The 15,586-nt window shown below is 47.5% G+C and overlaps 1 protein-coding gene across 2 annotated transcripts in view; it reads right to left on the bottom strand.

Moving 5' to 3' along the window:
* The window catches only part of KAZN (kazrin, periplakin interacting protein), a 103,156-nt gene that overhangs the window by 59,316 nt on the left and 28,254 nt on the right, over positions 1 to 15,586 (bottom strand). The window contains exon 2 of one of the 2 annotated variants that reach the window (XM_088529562.1): positions 14,715 to 14,872. In XM_088529562.1, the coding sequence (XP_088385688.1) occupies positions 14,715 to 14,872 (158 nt within the window). Of the gene's footprint in view, positions 1 to 14,714; positions 14,873 to 15,586 lie in introns of those variants that run through there. The other variant, XM_088529564.1, reaches the window with a different exon arrangement.

The raw sequence follows: 15,586 nt of genomic DNA, 5'->3' as shown, positions 1-15,586 counted from the left end.
GGCGCGGGGGACACCATGGCATCCTCCAGCAGTTATTCCCTCTCTCCAGACTGAAGCTTTGGGGCAGCCCATATAAGCAAACATCTCTGCTCCTGGAAATATTGGCAGTGGCTTCACAGATGGGTGAAGACAGAGCGCTCTGCAGGGAAGAAGTCACTTTCATTTGGCTAAAGAAGATTAATGTTGCCACTTGCTACATTTTATCCTGTCAAATCAGGCCATCTACAGTGCTTATCAGGCAGAGCAATATACCTGTGAGATGAAGAGCAAACTTCCCAGGCGCGCTAAGAATTGTGTAAGATTATGTACCACTTCACCCGCCCTCCACCCTCTTCTGTAAGCAAATTTTGGCACTGAAAAACAAAGTCGATTTTTAGCCGTGATGGAAATGTCATCATTCCTTCATTCATTTCAGTCAGGACTTTCAAGGCACAACCAGTTGCTCAGTGAGATTTAGCCAGAGCTCTAGAGCTATTTAAGTCATTACTTTCTGCTGCATTATTTTAAAGTAATTAAAGATAGATTAGAGCAGCACATCGCCAGCAATGAGCTTTCCTGCTGAGGTCCAGGCAGCCTCAGCCTCAGTGGGAGCTTGGACTGCAAAACCCACTGCACAAGTCTTAAAACACCTTGATTACAGCAACAGCAAATATATATATATATATATATATATAATATATATATATATACAGACACATATACACAGACATGTCTCTATTAGGCAAATATGGTTTGGAGTTTGCAAACAGTAAGCTGTTTGGGCTGATGCTGCTTTTAAACTAATAGGATTTGTAGCTCTCCCAGGTCAGGAAAGAGGTAATTGCTGTGATGAAGAGACAGCAGAAGTCACATTAGCCAGTGCACTGCAGGGATGTCTCTATTTGAGCATTAGAATAAATATAATGCCCTAGCAAATACTGTTTTGTAGTGGGTGGGATGGCACGTTTTCTGGCATATCGCTGGATCAGCTGAAGTCTGTAGCATTACTTATTCAAAACATGGTGAGACATATTTTGTTACTTAGAGCAAAGAGAACTAACAACCAGCTCAGAGTCGTTACACTGTGAGGACACCACGGGGCGTTGGTGCAAGCGCTGTCAGCCCGCCGGGATGTTTCACTTGAATTAGGGAATTATTATTTTGAGTTTTATCACATATGAGGAAATATAAAACTCCCACACCACGCCACTTCAGACAGACCCCTGCTCTCTGCCCTGCATGAACTGCTCCCCCTGTTATTTTAGGGAAACTCTCACCCAATATCACCCCCGTTTCTGCCTCGGTCCATTTTTTTAAACAGTATTTTGGATTCTCTGTAAAACTCACTTTTGGAGCTCTGACTATTTCCACGAATTTCATTCCGGTGCTGACAGTTCCTTTGCTTGTCAAATTATAATTGTTTTGTCAGAAGGTAATTAAGGCTCTCTCACAGCCCCGGCTGCTCCATTTCTGCATTCAGTTTCTTACCAAGGACTCAGAAACACAAAATTTCCAGCTCGCTCCTCAGCCTGGGATCACTCACAAATACCTCCAGCTGTTTCCTTGTTGGGGGTTTTGTTTAAAAACACATGACTTGGTTCCCTCATTTTTGCAAGGAATGCAACACTCGCAGTTCTATCCCAGGATTCGCAGATACCCTCCTTCGCCCGAGGCAATGGGAAGCTATTAGAGCACCAAGAGTTTCACAACCCTCGTGCCAGAAAACAGGCTGCCTTCTGGCTGCCCTCTTTCCTTGACACCTACAGAGCAAAGCATTGAATCATAGAATCATAGAATGCTTAGGGTTGGAAGGGACCTCTAGAGATCATCTAGTCCAACCCCCTGCACACGCAGGGTCACCTAGAGCACGTGGCACAGGACTGCGTCCAAGCGGGTTGAAGATCTCAAGAGAAGGAGACTCCACAACCTCTCTGGGCAGCCTGTTCCAGTGCTCTGGCACCCTCACTGTTAAGAAATTTTTCCTTAAGTTCATGTGGAACTTTTGGTGCTTCAGTTTCCGGCCATTTCCTCTAGTCCTATCAGTGGCTACCACTGAAAAGAGGCCAGCACCATCCTCTGCACTCCCTCCCTTGAGGTCCTTCTAGACACTGATTAGATCCCCTCTCAGCCTTCTCTTCTCCAGGCTGAACAGGCCCAGGTCCCTCAGCCTCTCCTCATAGGGCAGATGTTCCAGGCCCCTGATCATCCTTGTGGCCCTGCGCTGGACTCTCTCCAGCAGCTCCACATCCCTCTTGTCCTGTGGAGCCCAGAACTGGACACAATACTCCAGATGCAGCCTCACTAGGGCTGAGTAGAGGGGCAGGATCACCTCCCTTGACCTGCTAGAGATGTTCTTCTTAATGCACCCCAGGACCCCATTGGCCTTCTTGGCCACGAGAGCACACTGCTGCCTCATGGTCAACTTATCATCCACCATGACACCCAGGTCTTTCTCTGCAGAGCTGCTCTCCAGAAGGTCAGTTCCCAGCCTGTACTGGTGTCTGGGGTTACTCCTCCCCAGGTGCAGGACCTTGCACTTGGCCTTGTTGAATTGCATGAGGTTTTTCACCGCCCAGTTGTCCAGTCTGTCCAGGTCCCTCTGGATGGCAGCGCAGCCCTCTGGGGTATCGGCTACTCCTCCCAGTTTCGTGTCATCAGCAAACTTGCTGAGGGAGCACTCCGTGCCTTCATCCAGGTCATTGATGAATAAATTGAACAGGCGTAAAGCCTTCGCTCTTGTCACAGAATCACCGAATGATTAGGGTTGGAAGTGACCTCTAGAGATCATCCAGTCCAACCCCCCTGCTCCAGCAGGGACACCCAGAACAGGGAGCACAGGGTGGCATCCAGGTGGGTTTTGAAGCTCTCCAGAGAAGGAGCCTCCACAGCCTCTCTGGGCAGCCTGTGCCAGGGCTCTGTAACCCTCACACTAAATAAGTTCTTCCTCACATGGAGGTGGAACTTCCTGTGTTTCAACTTACACCCATTAACCCCTCGTCCTATCACCGGCCACCACGGAGAAGAGCCTGGCCCCATCCTCCCTACAATCACCCCTCAGGTACTTGAACATGTGGATCAAATCTCATCTCAGCCTCCTTTTCTCCAGGCTGAACAGGCCCAGCTCGCCTAGTCCTTCCTCATATGACAAATGCTCCAGTCCCTTAATCATCTTTGTGGCTCTCTGCTGGACACTTTCTAGCAGCTCCACGTCCCTCTTGTCCTGGGGAACCCAGAACTGCCCCAATGCTCCAGGTGCCTCCCCAGGGCTGAGCAGAGGGACAGGATCCCTCCCTGGCCCTGCTGCTAACGCTCCTCCTGCTGCAGCCAGGATCCCATTGGCCTCCTTGGCCACGAGGGCACCCTGCTGCCTCGTGGATAACCTGTTGTCAACCTGGACTCCCAAATCCCTCTCCACGGAGCTGAATATGTCCTGATTATGAGCTGCCCTGGATATATCATGAGGTTTCCTTCTAATGCACCTTTTTACTCGTCCTTTCTTCTGCTCAGGGACTTCTGTTATTTACTGCGGTTAGTGATGGCGTTCAGCAAGTGCAGAGAGTCACGGAAGGACAGGGTTTTGAGTCCCTCACTATGTGTAAGTTGAGCCATCTTGTGAAATAATCAGTTTTCAGCTGACTTAGCCAAAGGTCCAGCCGTACGGAGCGTCTCATGTGCTAGCGAGAGCCAGCGTGCCGAGGGTCCCGAATACCCCACTGCCTCCTCCAGCCACTGCAGGGAATTGTCCAAAGCTGGAGAGGTCTGTCCATGCGCTCAGGAGCTCTGCTCACTTCCCTGCTTTCACTACACGCTTGTGCTTGCAACAAAACCCAAGCTCATTAATTGCTTGTGTCAACCTTCAATGTCTGCAAATGCACGAGGGACTCGGGTCTTTAACACTGCTATATTGATGTGTAAATGCTATGGCAAAAAAAATATGTTTCTTTAAACATATCATCTGCATTCTGTGAACATCCAAGCTACGGCTACCTTGCGTATCACCCTGTGCTTCTGTAAGGGTCCAAGCTTTGTGGCCAAGGCAAACGTGGCTCCTTGTGTGAAGGGAAGGGAAGGAAATGGGAAGGGGAAGGGAAAGGGAAAGGGAAAGGGAAGGAAAGAGGAAGGGAAGTGGAGGAAAGGGAAGGGATGTGGAGCTGCTGGAGAGAGTCCAGCGCAGGGCCACAAGGATGATCAGGGGCCTGGAACATCTGCCCTATGAGGAGAGGCTGAGGGAGCTGGGCCTGTTCAGCCTGGAGAAGAGAAGGCTGAGAGGGGATCTAATCAGTGTATATAAATACCTCAAGGGAGGGAGTGCAGAGGACGGTCATGGTCTCTTTTCAGTGGTGGCCACTGATAGGACTAGAGGAAATGGCCGGAAACTGAAACATCAAAAATTCCATAGGAACTTAAGGAAAAATTTCTTAACAGTGAGGGTGCCAGAGCACTGGAACAGGCTGCCCAGAGAGGTTGTAGAGTCTCCTTCTCTGGAGATCTTCAAAACCCGCTTGGATGCAGTCCTGTGCCACGTGCTCTAGGTGTCCCTGCATGTGCAGGGGGGTTGGACTAGATGATCTCTAGAGGTCCCTTCCAACCCTAAGCATTCTATGATTCTATGATTCTATGAAAGAGGAAGGGAAGGGAAGGGAAGGGAAGGGAAGGGAAGGGGAAGGGAAGGAAAGAGGAAGGGAAGTGGAGGAAAGGGGAAGGGAAGGGGAAGGGAAAGGGAAAGGGAAGGAAAGAGGAAGGGAAGTGGAGGAAAGGGGAAGGGAAGGGAAGGGAAGGGAAGAGAAGGGGAAGGGAAAGGGAAAGGGAAGGAAAGAGGAAGGGAAGTGGAGGAAAGGGGAAGGGAAGGGGAAGGGAAGGAAAGAGGAAGGGAAGTGGAGGAAAGGGGAAGGGAAGGGAAGGGGAAGGGAAAGGAAGGGAAGGGAAGGGAAGGGAAGGGAAGGAAAGGGAAGGGAAGGGAAGGGAAAAGAAAGGGAAAGAAAGGGGAAGGGGAAGGGGAAAGGGAAGGGGAAGGGGAAAGGGAAGGAGAAGGGAAGGGAAGGGAAGGAAAAGGAAGGGGAAGGGAAGGGAAAAAGGAAAGGAAGGGGAAGGGAAAGGAAGGAGAAGGGAGAGGAGCTACCACTACTCTGCATTTTTCCCCGCGGGCTGCTTCCCTGCATCCATCCTGACAGTGAATCTGCTCCTCCTCCGGCTTCATCCCTGCCGCGCTCTGGGCTCCGTCTCGACGACGGGCTGCGCAGGGTCCTGGAGGGCTGTTCTCTGCCACCGCCAGCGTCGCCGCAGATCGAGAGCCATTAATTATCCTGCGCCGCCCGTCCCAGCGCGGCGCTGCCTCCGAGCAGGTAATACATTATCTTACTAGGCCGCCACAAGAGATCGCTTGGAAAAATACTCTAATTCATGAGCTGACAGAGGTGTACGCTATTCATATTATAACTCACAGCTTTCGTAAAATTGGATTAGTCTCCAGCATTTGGGAGCTTTGGTTTTGCTTTCCATGTGTGTTTGCATTCCTTGGGAGCACTTGTGTTACTGGAAAAAATATCCACAGCAAAGCAAAAAATATATACCTGGGTTCTGCTGAAGGGTCAAACGCTTCACCGAGGGTTCCAGGCAAAAAAGTGTGGACTTAGAACATGTGTCCATGAGACAGGAATAAAACAGAAGAGAAAATAAACCTCCTTGATCTCCAAATGTTTGGTGTTAAATGAAGTCCTCCTTGTCGGGATGCTGCATGGAAGAGAATGTGCGGCACATCGGAAATTAAACATTACAGCACAAAGGACAAGGAAAGACACTTGCTGAAGCAGAAACGACATTATGTGCAAGATAGAAATCTCAATTATGCACAAGAGATAAAATTCTCCAAAGTTTCCGCGACTTAGCTTCTCAAAGTTATTCAGAAAATGTGGTTTGGCACTTCCCGACCCATATCGGTTTTCAGTTTTTGAATATCTTATCCAGATCTTACTTTTGCTCTGTCACCAGCAGAATACGATGTTTTTTTTCAGTACAGTAGTGCTTGCTGCTAGCAGCAGCCAGGAAACAAGCCCTCCAAGCACACATAGGAGCACCAGAATCTGCGAATCTGCTGCAGCCGTGAGCCCTACTTTTGAAAAAATACATTTCTGAAAATAATCAGCATTTTACAAAACCTATTTACACACCAAAAATGAGCTTCCCGTTAAAGCCAAGCCATTAAACACCCTGAGCTGTTTATCATTCCTTTTCCATGACCTTCATCTAACTTCGGCTTTCATACACTGAGTGGGAACGAGTTATTTTGATTAACGATGATTGCTTCCTTGTCAGACCAGTAAATCAACTAAAATAAGAACCTCATACCTTGAAAGATTTGCAGGAGTTGCTGCCAGCTACTTTTATATGGTCTTTATTCCCTCTCCATTGTGTGCTCGGCTCTCAAATGTGCCACAATAAAATTCTTTGCGCTATCAATTCCCCTTCCCCCTTTTGCAAACACTGCATTTTCCTGCAGTGTGGCCAGTGGAGCAGATACATTAATATAGCTGTTGGACTGGTTTGTATCCGTGTTTGTGCAGCATCATCGCTGATCATATGAGTAATGCAAGGGCAGTGCTGAGAATCAGGTTAGTCAGTAATTTGGGATGTGCCAGGGAGGGTTACGTTAACAGGATGAGTGGGGAGCTGGCTGTTCTGCACAGCTTTTCATTGTACAGCGTATTAGAATAATCTTATTTTATAAATATATACCTTCTTTAGGAGGAATAATATAGGTATGTCCCAGTGCAGCAGCTTTTGGGGGCTATTTTTACCTTTTCTTTACGTGGGAAATTCAGTGTTTCCACTTTGCCCCACACTGCCGACGTTCTCAGCTTGTCCCTTTTACAACTCCTGGTGCTTCTACCTGCAACCCAGTTGCCAGCGTTTTTAAAACATACTCCTGTCCTAGAGCAAACACCTTTTTTAAGCCGCTGCAGGAAAGAACAGAGTTTGGAAAGGTATTTTGAAAAGAAAATCTTTTTTCCTGGCCTTTGCATTGCACAGGTGTTCTCTTCCCTTAAGGCCATGTCTAGGTGGGTCCTTTGGAGATCTCCCATGCAGAGAGAAGCAGCAAGTACTAAGTGACAGTCACAGCCCCTCGACACAGTATTTCATGGTGCTCGATGGTTTCTCCTGGGACAGCTCCAAGGCGCTTGCAAGGGACTTCTGCAGACCAGGAGGACTTGGCAGGTGCTTGCAAGACCCTCCTTGGAAAGTGAACTAGAGAACTACTTTTTTGGGGGAGAACTGAAAGGAATTGGGCTCCAAGGTCTGCAAGATCGGAGCGATCCAGCTCTTCTTCAACATCTCCCCCGTGTGGCACCGTCAAGGTTCACAGCGCTCCGCCAGCAGCCCCGGCAAAGGGGAAGAGGATTCCCAGAGCACCCACAAAGAGGGAAAGCTCACACCTTGCTGGGCATCAGCTTCCCTAAGTGTTAATTCCCAGTGTCCCAATCCGCATGGTCTTTCCCCTTCTCTCCACCCTCCGCCGTGTTCATGGGTTCAGCACTTTAGCCTTGGCTGTTCCAGCAAAGGGCTACCAAAAGCTTGGAAAGAGCAGGTAGTTTCCATAAGTTCCTTACTTTTGTGGGAAACATATCCAGAAACGTATTTGGGGCTGCTCAGCAGTGATCCGACACACACATCCGGAGCGTCGCTCCAACGCTGCACCAGGAAAATCCATGGAGGTCTTGCCTGAGACTCCCACAACAGGCAGATCAAGGCTATAAAAACTGACACTTCATTACATCTTAATTGCTCCCAATCCCATTTGTGTTCCAGTCCCACTCAAGGCCTTTTAATTTGTAGAAGAGTTGGACAGAAGCGCTAATTATCGCCAAGGAGCACCAAGGTGCGTTGCTCAGTGTTTATTAACAGCATCTTCTAAAGTACTTTTCATGCTGAGGATCTCCAAGCGTTTAACAAATATTAATTAATGGAGAGGTCTCACGTGATCCCTGTGAAGAAAGCAATGATTCCCAACTCATGGATAAATAAGTAGAGGAAGACAGGAATTAAATGACTTCTCCAAATTTACCCAACTCAACATCTGGATGGGCTCTGCTGCTTGGGTTTCCTTGCATGCCTCTTTAGGCTATCCTTTTTTTCAGTATCAATTGCAGACCAGAGTTTTCTTTGAAAAAGCAGCCTGAAAGAGTCCTCACTTGCAAAATTAGCTCCCTGCCCAGTGTCTGAAACATAAATTCTGCAAAATATCTCCCTTTTCCTAAGGAACTGTGAAAGCAACCGTGATAGGGGAAAGGCTCCAGAGCCTGGGGGTGCAGGGCAGGTTTGCTGCTCTGAGTCTCAGCCCCAGGTTCTGCCACTTCTGTATCAGATGTGGGACCACGAGCACCTCGGGAAAGACAAGTGTGACAACGTCTTATCGCCGCCAGCCGCGGCGTTCTTATCTTCACGTTTGAGACTTCATAGCAAAGAATAAAACATGCTTTCCTGAGGTTTCATTTTCATTGCAGAAAATGCTTCCCGAATACAGAGTGGCAGGCAGGATCCTAAGCGGAATTTTCTACCTATGACTTGCTGCACAATTGCTGTTTTCCCTCCTTATTAGCAGAAAATTTGCTTGCTGGTAAACTGCTGTGGCAGCAGATACACTCTGGTCGCCCCTAATTACTCCTTGCACATTTATGAGGATACTTCGCATTTATCTCTTGCGAACTCTAATTAAAGCTTGCGGAGGTTTTACACACACACACAGCCCATCACTCATGAATAAACATCATTTTTTAAGTTGCTGAAGAAATGACAGAAAATTGTCATCTTCTTTTCTCCTGTATTTACCAGGACTCCATGTTTGCAAAGCCTTGGAGCACACGCTCAGAAGGAGGAAAGCTTTGTGTGAGCAAGTGGGCAGGAGAAAACTGGAGTTCGGAATTTATGTGGGTACAAGCTTGACTTGCCACATCTGCTATCTGAAGAGATTTTTGACTTCTTCAGGAATTTTCTCTTTTAATCAGTCTTGACTCCCCTCTGCCTTAAAGAAAAATGCCTATCTTGTTTGCTCAACTGCTAAACTCCTTTATATATAATCATACACCTTCCTTCTCCTCTCTCCCCTTGAGTCACAGTCCTGGACTGGGATGCAAAGTCCAGTAATGAAAATATTAAATATCCAGATTAATTTATTAGCAATTAAATGAACAAGAGAAAGGTTTTTTTGAGACTTCTGCTATTGCAGGGTTGAATGCAGAAGAAGAGCAGATGAGATAAAGAGACTGAAATCCAAACCAACCCGATGTCTCTGGGAAGGTGATGGCAGATATAAGGTCCTTGCTTGCTGTGGTTACCTAGTGATACAAATATTTTGTCACAGTGATGGAAGGCAAGAGAAACCATCCTTTTCAGGGCAATAGCACTCAGCAGGTAAGAAGGAAATGAGAGTCAAGTTCCTATTCCTTATGGTCCCAAGTAGGATCCTCGGTGAAAACTTATCCAAACTCAAAAGGAAAGAAAAAAATTGAGCCTGTTTCATAGGGGCAAGAAAATCAATGCAAGAAAAACAGAGAAGTGGGACCAGATTGCCCCTGACTGCCCTTTGCTGCTTGTCTCCTTCGCAGGATTTTCACTCCTATTTTTCACTGGCAGTGTTTTCTCCCTGCTCCTGAACGCTCAGTTCCTGGCACAGATTCCCTGCTCTCCTCCCTGGCCCCATCCCAGCTCCTTCCGCTCCATCCACGGCACCCTGGGCGCTCGGCCCTGGATGCCGAAGGACGGGTCTCCTCCCGGCCTGGGAAATCGCTGCTTCTCGCTGCTCCCAGGGCAAGAAGCCGCATTGGAAGCTGCAGCACGTACCGTATCACCCAGGCAAGAGACAAATTGAGACGCCGCGCGGTGACAACGGGACGGCAGGAGCCTTGGTAACAACAAGCGTCCCCGGATCATCAGCCAGCTGCATTGAGATTCCCTGTGAGATGCCGACAGTCATGCCCTGGGTGGATGAGGATTTCACAAACTCAGAATGTCTTTTTCTCACCTGCCCCCGGGGAGGAGCAGCACGGAGACCTGCCCACGAGCTGTATGTGGGGCAGCGGCAGCTCGCTGACACCGCGGCCACCCCAGTGACAACCCTGCCGAGCAGGGACAGTGGAACACGCAGCACAACAACTGCTCGTACTCGGCAGCGCCGCACGGGGCTGATCAGACGGATGGTGTCAGGAGGAAGAAAACACGGGGGGAACTTGCTGTCCGCACTAGGTGAGTGACAGAAGCTGCTCTGGGGTGACGGGGCCCATCCGGCGCGGATGGGGACCAAGCACAGGAACTGGCAGGACAAGCGGATGGACGGAGATGCTGGTGCAACAGCACAGCATGATTCCCTTTTCCTTCACAAATGGCAACAGAGATAGACAGGCCTGAGCTGCGCAGGGCCCCTCATCATGTGCAAAGGGTTGTGCAAACCCTGGTTTCCCTCCATTCGGACATGGCAAAGGAGTCTCTCTCATTTAACTCCACACTAAATGGCGACACACATCTTTCGAATCCTCTACCTTATGCTAAAAACGAAGGGCAGAGAGTATCAGCTGCAAAAATACCCCAAATGAATCAATACGTTACGGGTAGCTAAAAGCAGGTGGTGAATAACAAGTGAACCCACGTGCAGAGTTCAAAGGGATCGACGGTGCGCAGGGGAGCGGGCGCATCCGCGCTGCAGCCCAGCCGTCTCCTTTCGGGGCGGCTTTGATCCCTGTTCATTACCGCACACGCCAGTCTCCAAATAAATTGCACTAATAGAGGCAGACCGCGGATCAATTTTCCCTCTTTTCCATGGGAAGCGGTCAGGATGCTCGCAGGGAACGGCTCTATGAAGCAGCCTCGTGCGAGCCCTGCTAATGAGGTCGTTAGGCACCGCGCGGCCCTCAAGGAAACGTGCTGGGTGCTGGGTTTCATCGGCCTCTTCAACAGGAACAAGTGGCTTTTGTGCTCCCTTCCCCACCAGACCTAGCAGGGATCATTAGAATATGAACTGCCGGCTTGAAAGCACCTAGGAGTATTTCTTCATATGGAAATGGGATGACACGATTAATGTAAAATATGCAGTGTGTATGGAGCAGAGAGTTTGTTTGCACTAACCATCTTCTGAGTATATCTGGTATCATTTTTCAAGATGAACAAACCTCCAAAATGTGAGGTTTTGGTTTGGTATTTTGGTAATATTTCATAACCAAGAATTGATGCTGATCTGCTCCTGTGTCCTTTGAAACACATTAGAGAGGCCAGGAAGCTTCCAGAGCTCAAACAACAGCCACTTATTGAAACAGAGAGCAAATGTTCCCCTTGCTTTGCCTCCTGTTGATACCAGGACAACCTGCTCCCAGGGAAATGAAGGTCATGGTGTTTTGTTCCCAAAGCTCTGCCTGCTCCAAGCCTGAGGAGCAGGTGGTGGTAGGCATTAAACTCACGAGCAGAATATTGCAACAACATGGACGGTTTTAAACAACAGACTTCTCCAGAAAATAAGAATTATTTTTAAAGGTCAGTTGATGAAATAGCACTACTCTGCTGCTAGTTCTGCAGCTACCTGCGAGGGAAAGAAGCCTTTTATTTTACGTAATCTTTCATAACTTTCAAACTTTCTTTTCTTTCATAAAGGAGAGAATATTAACCTACTTCGAGGCTGATGCTGCGAGCCCTGATGCACCTTTGCAAATCACTAGACAAGCTGCTTTGGCAAAACGCTGGATTAGATCTGCTGCCTACGACTGAGCCTTTAGATGTCTGGAGCCTTCTGTCCCATGCCAGCCTCTCACAGTAGCACTCAGAAACTGAGCGAAGTTAGCTAAAATACAAAATAAATAAATGTAGTTTAGGCAAAGCTGGAAGGAGATTGAAAGTTTGAAAGTATAACGGATTCAGGTCACGTGTGTCTCAGAAGCAATAAATCCTGCTTAGGGAAATGTCAGAGCCCAAAAAAAAAAGAAAAAACAGTGCTAGGCTATAAAACTCACAATATGCACAGAGCAAACACCCCTTCCAAGCATAATAGGACTGTCAGAAATGATTGACAACAAGGACCATCTATCACACAGTGCCATAGCCACGTGACAGCGTCTTGCATAGGGCTGTCTAGCAGATATGAAATTGTTTATTCATTCTCGTATTATCTGGAGGATGGAACGTGTCACACAGAAAAACCATTGCACCTTTGCTCTTGAGCTGCTTTCATGGTTTTATCTAACAGTTTTTAGGTTCATATAACACTATTTAAATTTTCTCATGGCTGGATAGCACCAGGGTCAGGAGAGCCGAGACCAAGAGACTGGAAAGACTTTCCCTAAATCACTGTCTTCCAATCATTGATGGCTTTTCATGATTCATCTAAAGCCAAAAAAAGCCGCTCGAGATCAAGGTTAGAACTGGAGGAGCTCAACCCTTCACTTCAGCTGTGTCTCCAGCCTGCTGGTATCCCAGGCACAGTTACTAAAATTTGTAAAAATTCTCTCCATACCAGAAACTCAGCAGCCTTTAGATGGTCTCTGCAACAGACTGTCTTTATAAACCAGCTTTAAAAGCAGGTAATAGCATCAGGGAAGTGGGAAATGCCGGATGTCCATCCCCATGGAATTAAAAAACTCAGTCATTCCGGCAGGTGAGCAGTCTCACTAATTACTCCCCAAAAATACAGGCTAAATAGTCTCTCTTCAAGTTCCTGCCATCCCAAATCGGGCCCGTGGCTGAGGAAGAACAGAGGGAGAAAGGACCAGACACAAGATTTTGGTTTATCTTTGCACAGAGCCTAGCACAATCGCTTTTGCTTAGACTGCAGGGCTCCATCGTCCCATAAAAAAAACACTCACTGGAAAAGAATAAGATCAGATGAAAGAAAAGGAAATTATTACATTAGTGATATTTTCCCCTCCTGTGTAATTAGAGCCACAGGGCACTCTGAAACCGCAGCGAGTACGTACTTTGCATGCACATATCAGCGGCAACATTCCTGTTTAGGTAGCTTGCCACCTACCTCATGTTTCTTTCATTCCTCGGAGGATTTATTTGATTTTTTTTTTTGTACTAGATGTTGTCACCTGCTCAGCTCCAGCCTTTTACTCATCACTACCAGTTCCCACTTTGTCATCCTTCCAGCTCAAATAAACCCCATCAAGAGGTGCCTGCGCTGCCTGGGCAGAGCTCCAGCGGGAGCAGGAGGACGCGGAGGCACTTGACATTTCCCCATTGTCATCGGCATCCCCATAATCACTCACACTATCACTGGCAGCACTTAATATGTATTCAGGACGGCTGATAAGGAGTAAAGCAATTCTCAGGTGCTAAAAAAAGACTTCCTGCGTAAGTGGATTATCAATGGGTACTTTCTGCCCCCGTGTTTATTTTATCTGCAATGCGCAGCTGCCTCTGGAGCATCTGCCTATTCCCAGCCCTCCATGCCTGGCGGTATTTCCACCTGCAGCACAAGCTCTATATGCAAATCCAAAAGCACAATTTAACCCTTCGTGTTGTCCATTTCTTCCTCAAGCTTCAGATCGAAGTGATTTGGCTGAAAACGTATGAGGGCAACCTGAACACTGCACTCATAGAGACAGAATCCTGCGTGGAGGGTCACGTTGGTCCTCTGTGCCTTCCCTGCAGGGACATCTCCTACTGCGAAGATTTTGCTTCCTCCTGAAGCTAAATTCTTCTCTGATAAATCCTCCCCAGTTTTGCAACCCTGCCATGAGCAGCCATGGCTGCACCATGCACGATTTTGGTCCAAAGTTTCAGGCTGATGATTGCTAATCCGCATGTCCGCAAGGACTGGCAGAGGGACAAGGCTCATTCAAAGGCTGGGCACAAGTTTTAGCAACTGGGTGAAGACTTCTGTTGGATTCGGTCCTCCAGCCTGGACTCAAGCACCGAACATCCAAAAACTTTGCACATGACTAAATACAGTTACCTTGCTCGACATACCTGTCATTAAAATACAGCTGTCACTAACACCAGCCATCCCCAGCTCACTCCTTGCATGTGACAAAAGCTCTATTAGCCAACCTAATTAGGACCAAAGGGCTTTGAAACTGAGACGTAGAAGCAAGCTTGCTCAGAGAACCACCAGGCCCCACATGAAAGTATGTAGGAATAAAACATGAAAATGTGTGCTTTCCAAACAAGCCTCCAATGCAACATGCTGTTTTGCATCTAAGCTTTACAAATAAAGACTAAAAAGGAATATAGAAAAGATAAATATACTGAATGTTTCAAAGTTGTGGGGTTTTTTTTGTTTGTTTTTTTACAAGAAATTGCACAGTAAACCTACAGAGAGATTTTATGTAAAAGCAGCCAAGGCACAAAGAAACATCTGCACATGAATTCATGACTTTTAACTGACATTTTGGAGCATGGTTAAACCAAACAATCCTGTGATGTGTCTGGCACTCTTAAAACTGCCGCTCAGCACAGATGCTTAGTGGCAAGAGGGTTTTTTTTTTTCTAGAACTGATGCTACATTCCCATCAATTCCTTTTTCTTCTGCAGCTTCAAAGCATTTTCAACTCTAAATCTAACATAGAGGTCTATCAAAATTCCGTGTGCCAGCATGTGCCTTCCGCAGCCGTGAATTTCAGAAGCCAAAGTCAGTTTTAAACAAGTGCCGGCGCCTAAAGCTTTTTTGTGGCTAAAACCAATGGTAAAAATGAAGCGCTGCCTCCGGATCAAGGGGGACTCAACCCATCCCAATGGAGATGGGATTGGGGATTTCGTACCTGTGCGTCCCGTAGCAGGTGCCTCATCAGCATCATGTTGCTTCTCAGAGATTCCTTCTCACTGGGCAAAAACGCCTCTTCATCTTCATCCAACGTTTTGGACTTGTTCACGATAAAATGAGCGATCTGGTCGTTTAGGGAGTGCAACGACTCTACAGCTGCAGATACAAAGAAGGGAGACAAAAACAGAAATGAAACCCTGCTGGAGGAAGAGCTGCTGGCATTGTCATCCTGTGCTGCCCTGGGACTGGGCTTCGGGATTTATATTTATATATTTATATGTATAGGTGTGTATATATGTGTATAGAGAGAGAAGTAGAAGGTGACTCATCTAAGGTTAGCTTTAAGGTTATATCGCAACAGCTACAGTAATATATGGACTATAATAAGATCTACTTATGCCATTTGACACAGAAGAGTTAATAATACTGTTTTTAAAATATTTTTCTGGTATCAGCGCTTATGAAATGCAGCTGCAATGGAGGATCCTTCCTGGTCAGAAGGGAGGCTGCATGGCTTATTGCCCAGGAGCTGACAAATCTGACCAGCAGCTCTGCGTAGCCACGAGGAAAGCCAATCGCCCAGGTCAAATAACAGGTCATTGCTGGAATAAAACTTGCAACGCGCTGCCCTGCCACCCTGTGCAGGGCCTGGCCCTCGCAATGAGCCAGGACCCCAGGCCTCGGGCAGACAGGAAGGCACAAAGAGGAGAAATTGCCTTTTTATGAGGCGCACTAGGACAGAAGAAGCAAGACCAGCAGCTGAAACTGTGCTCGTTTTCCTTCTTCACAACGTCGGTGCTGGAAACGCACATAGTCTTTTATATTCTCCCTCTTTGGGAGGGAGAGTTAAACGAGGATTTCTGCTCCCTC

Source organism: Tinamus guttatus, unplaced genomic scaffold (genome assembly GCF_059628265.1).
Source record: "Tinamus guttatus ecotype Peru unplaced genomic scaffold, ASM5962826v1 Tinamus_guttatus_pri_ptg000332l, whole genome shotgun sequence".
Taxonomy (NCBI): domain Eukaryota; kingdom Metazoa; phylum Chordata; class Aves; order Tinamiformes; family Tinamidae; genus Tinamus; species Tinamus guttatus.
The sequence above is the reverse complement of the archived record's forward strand: the minus strand, read 5'-3'. Positions and strand labels throughout refer to the sequence as shown.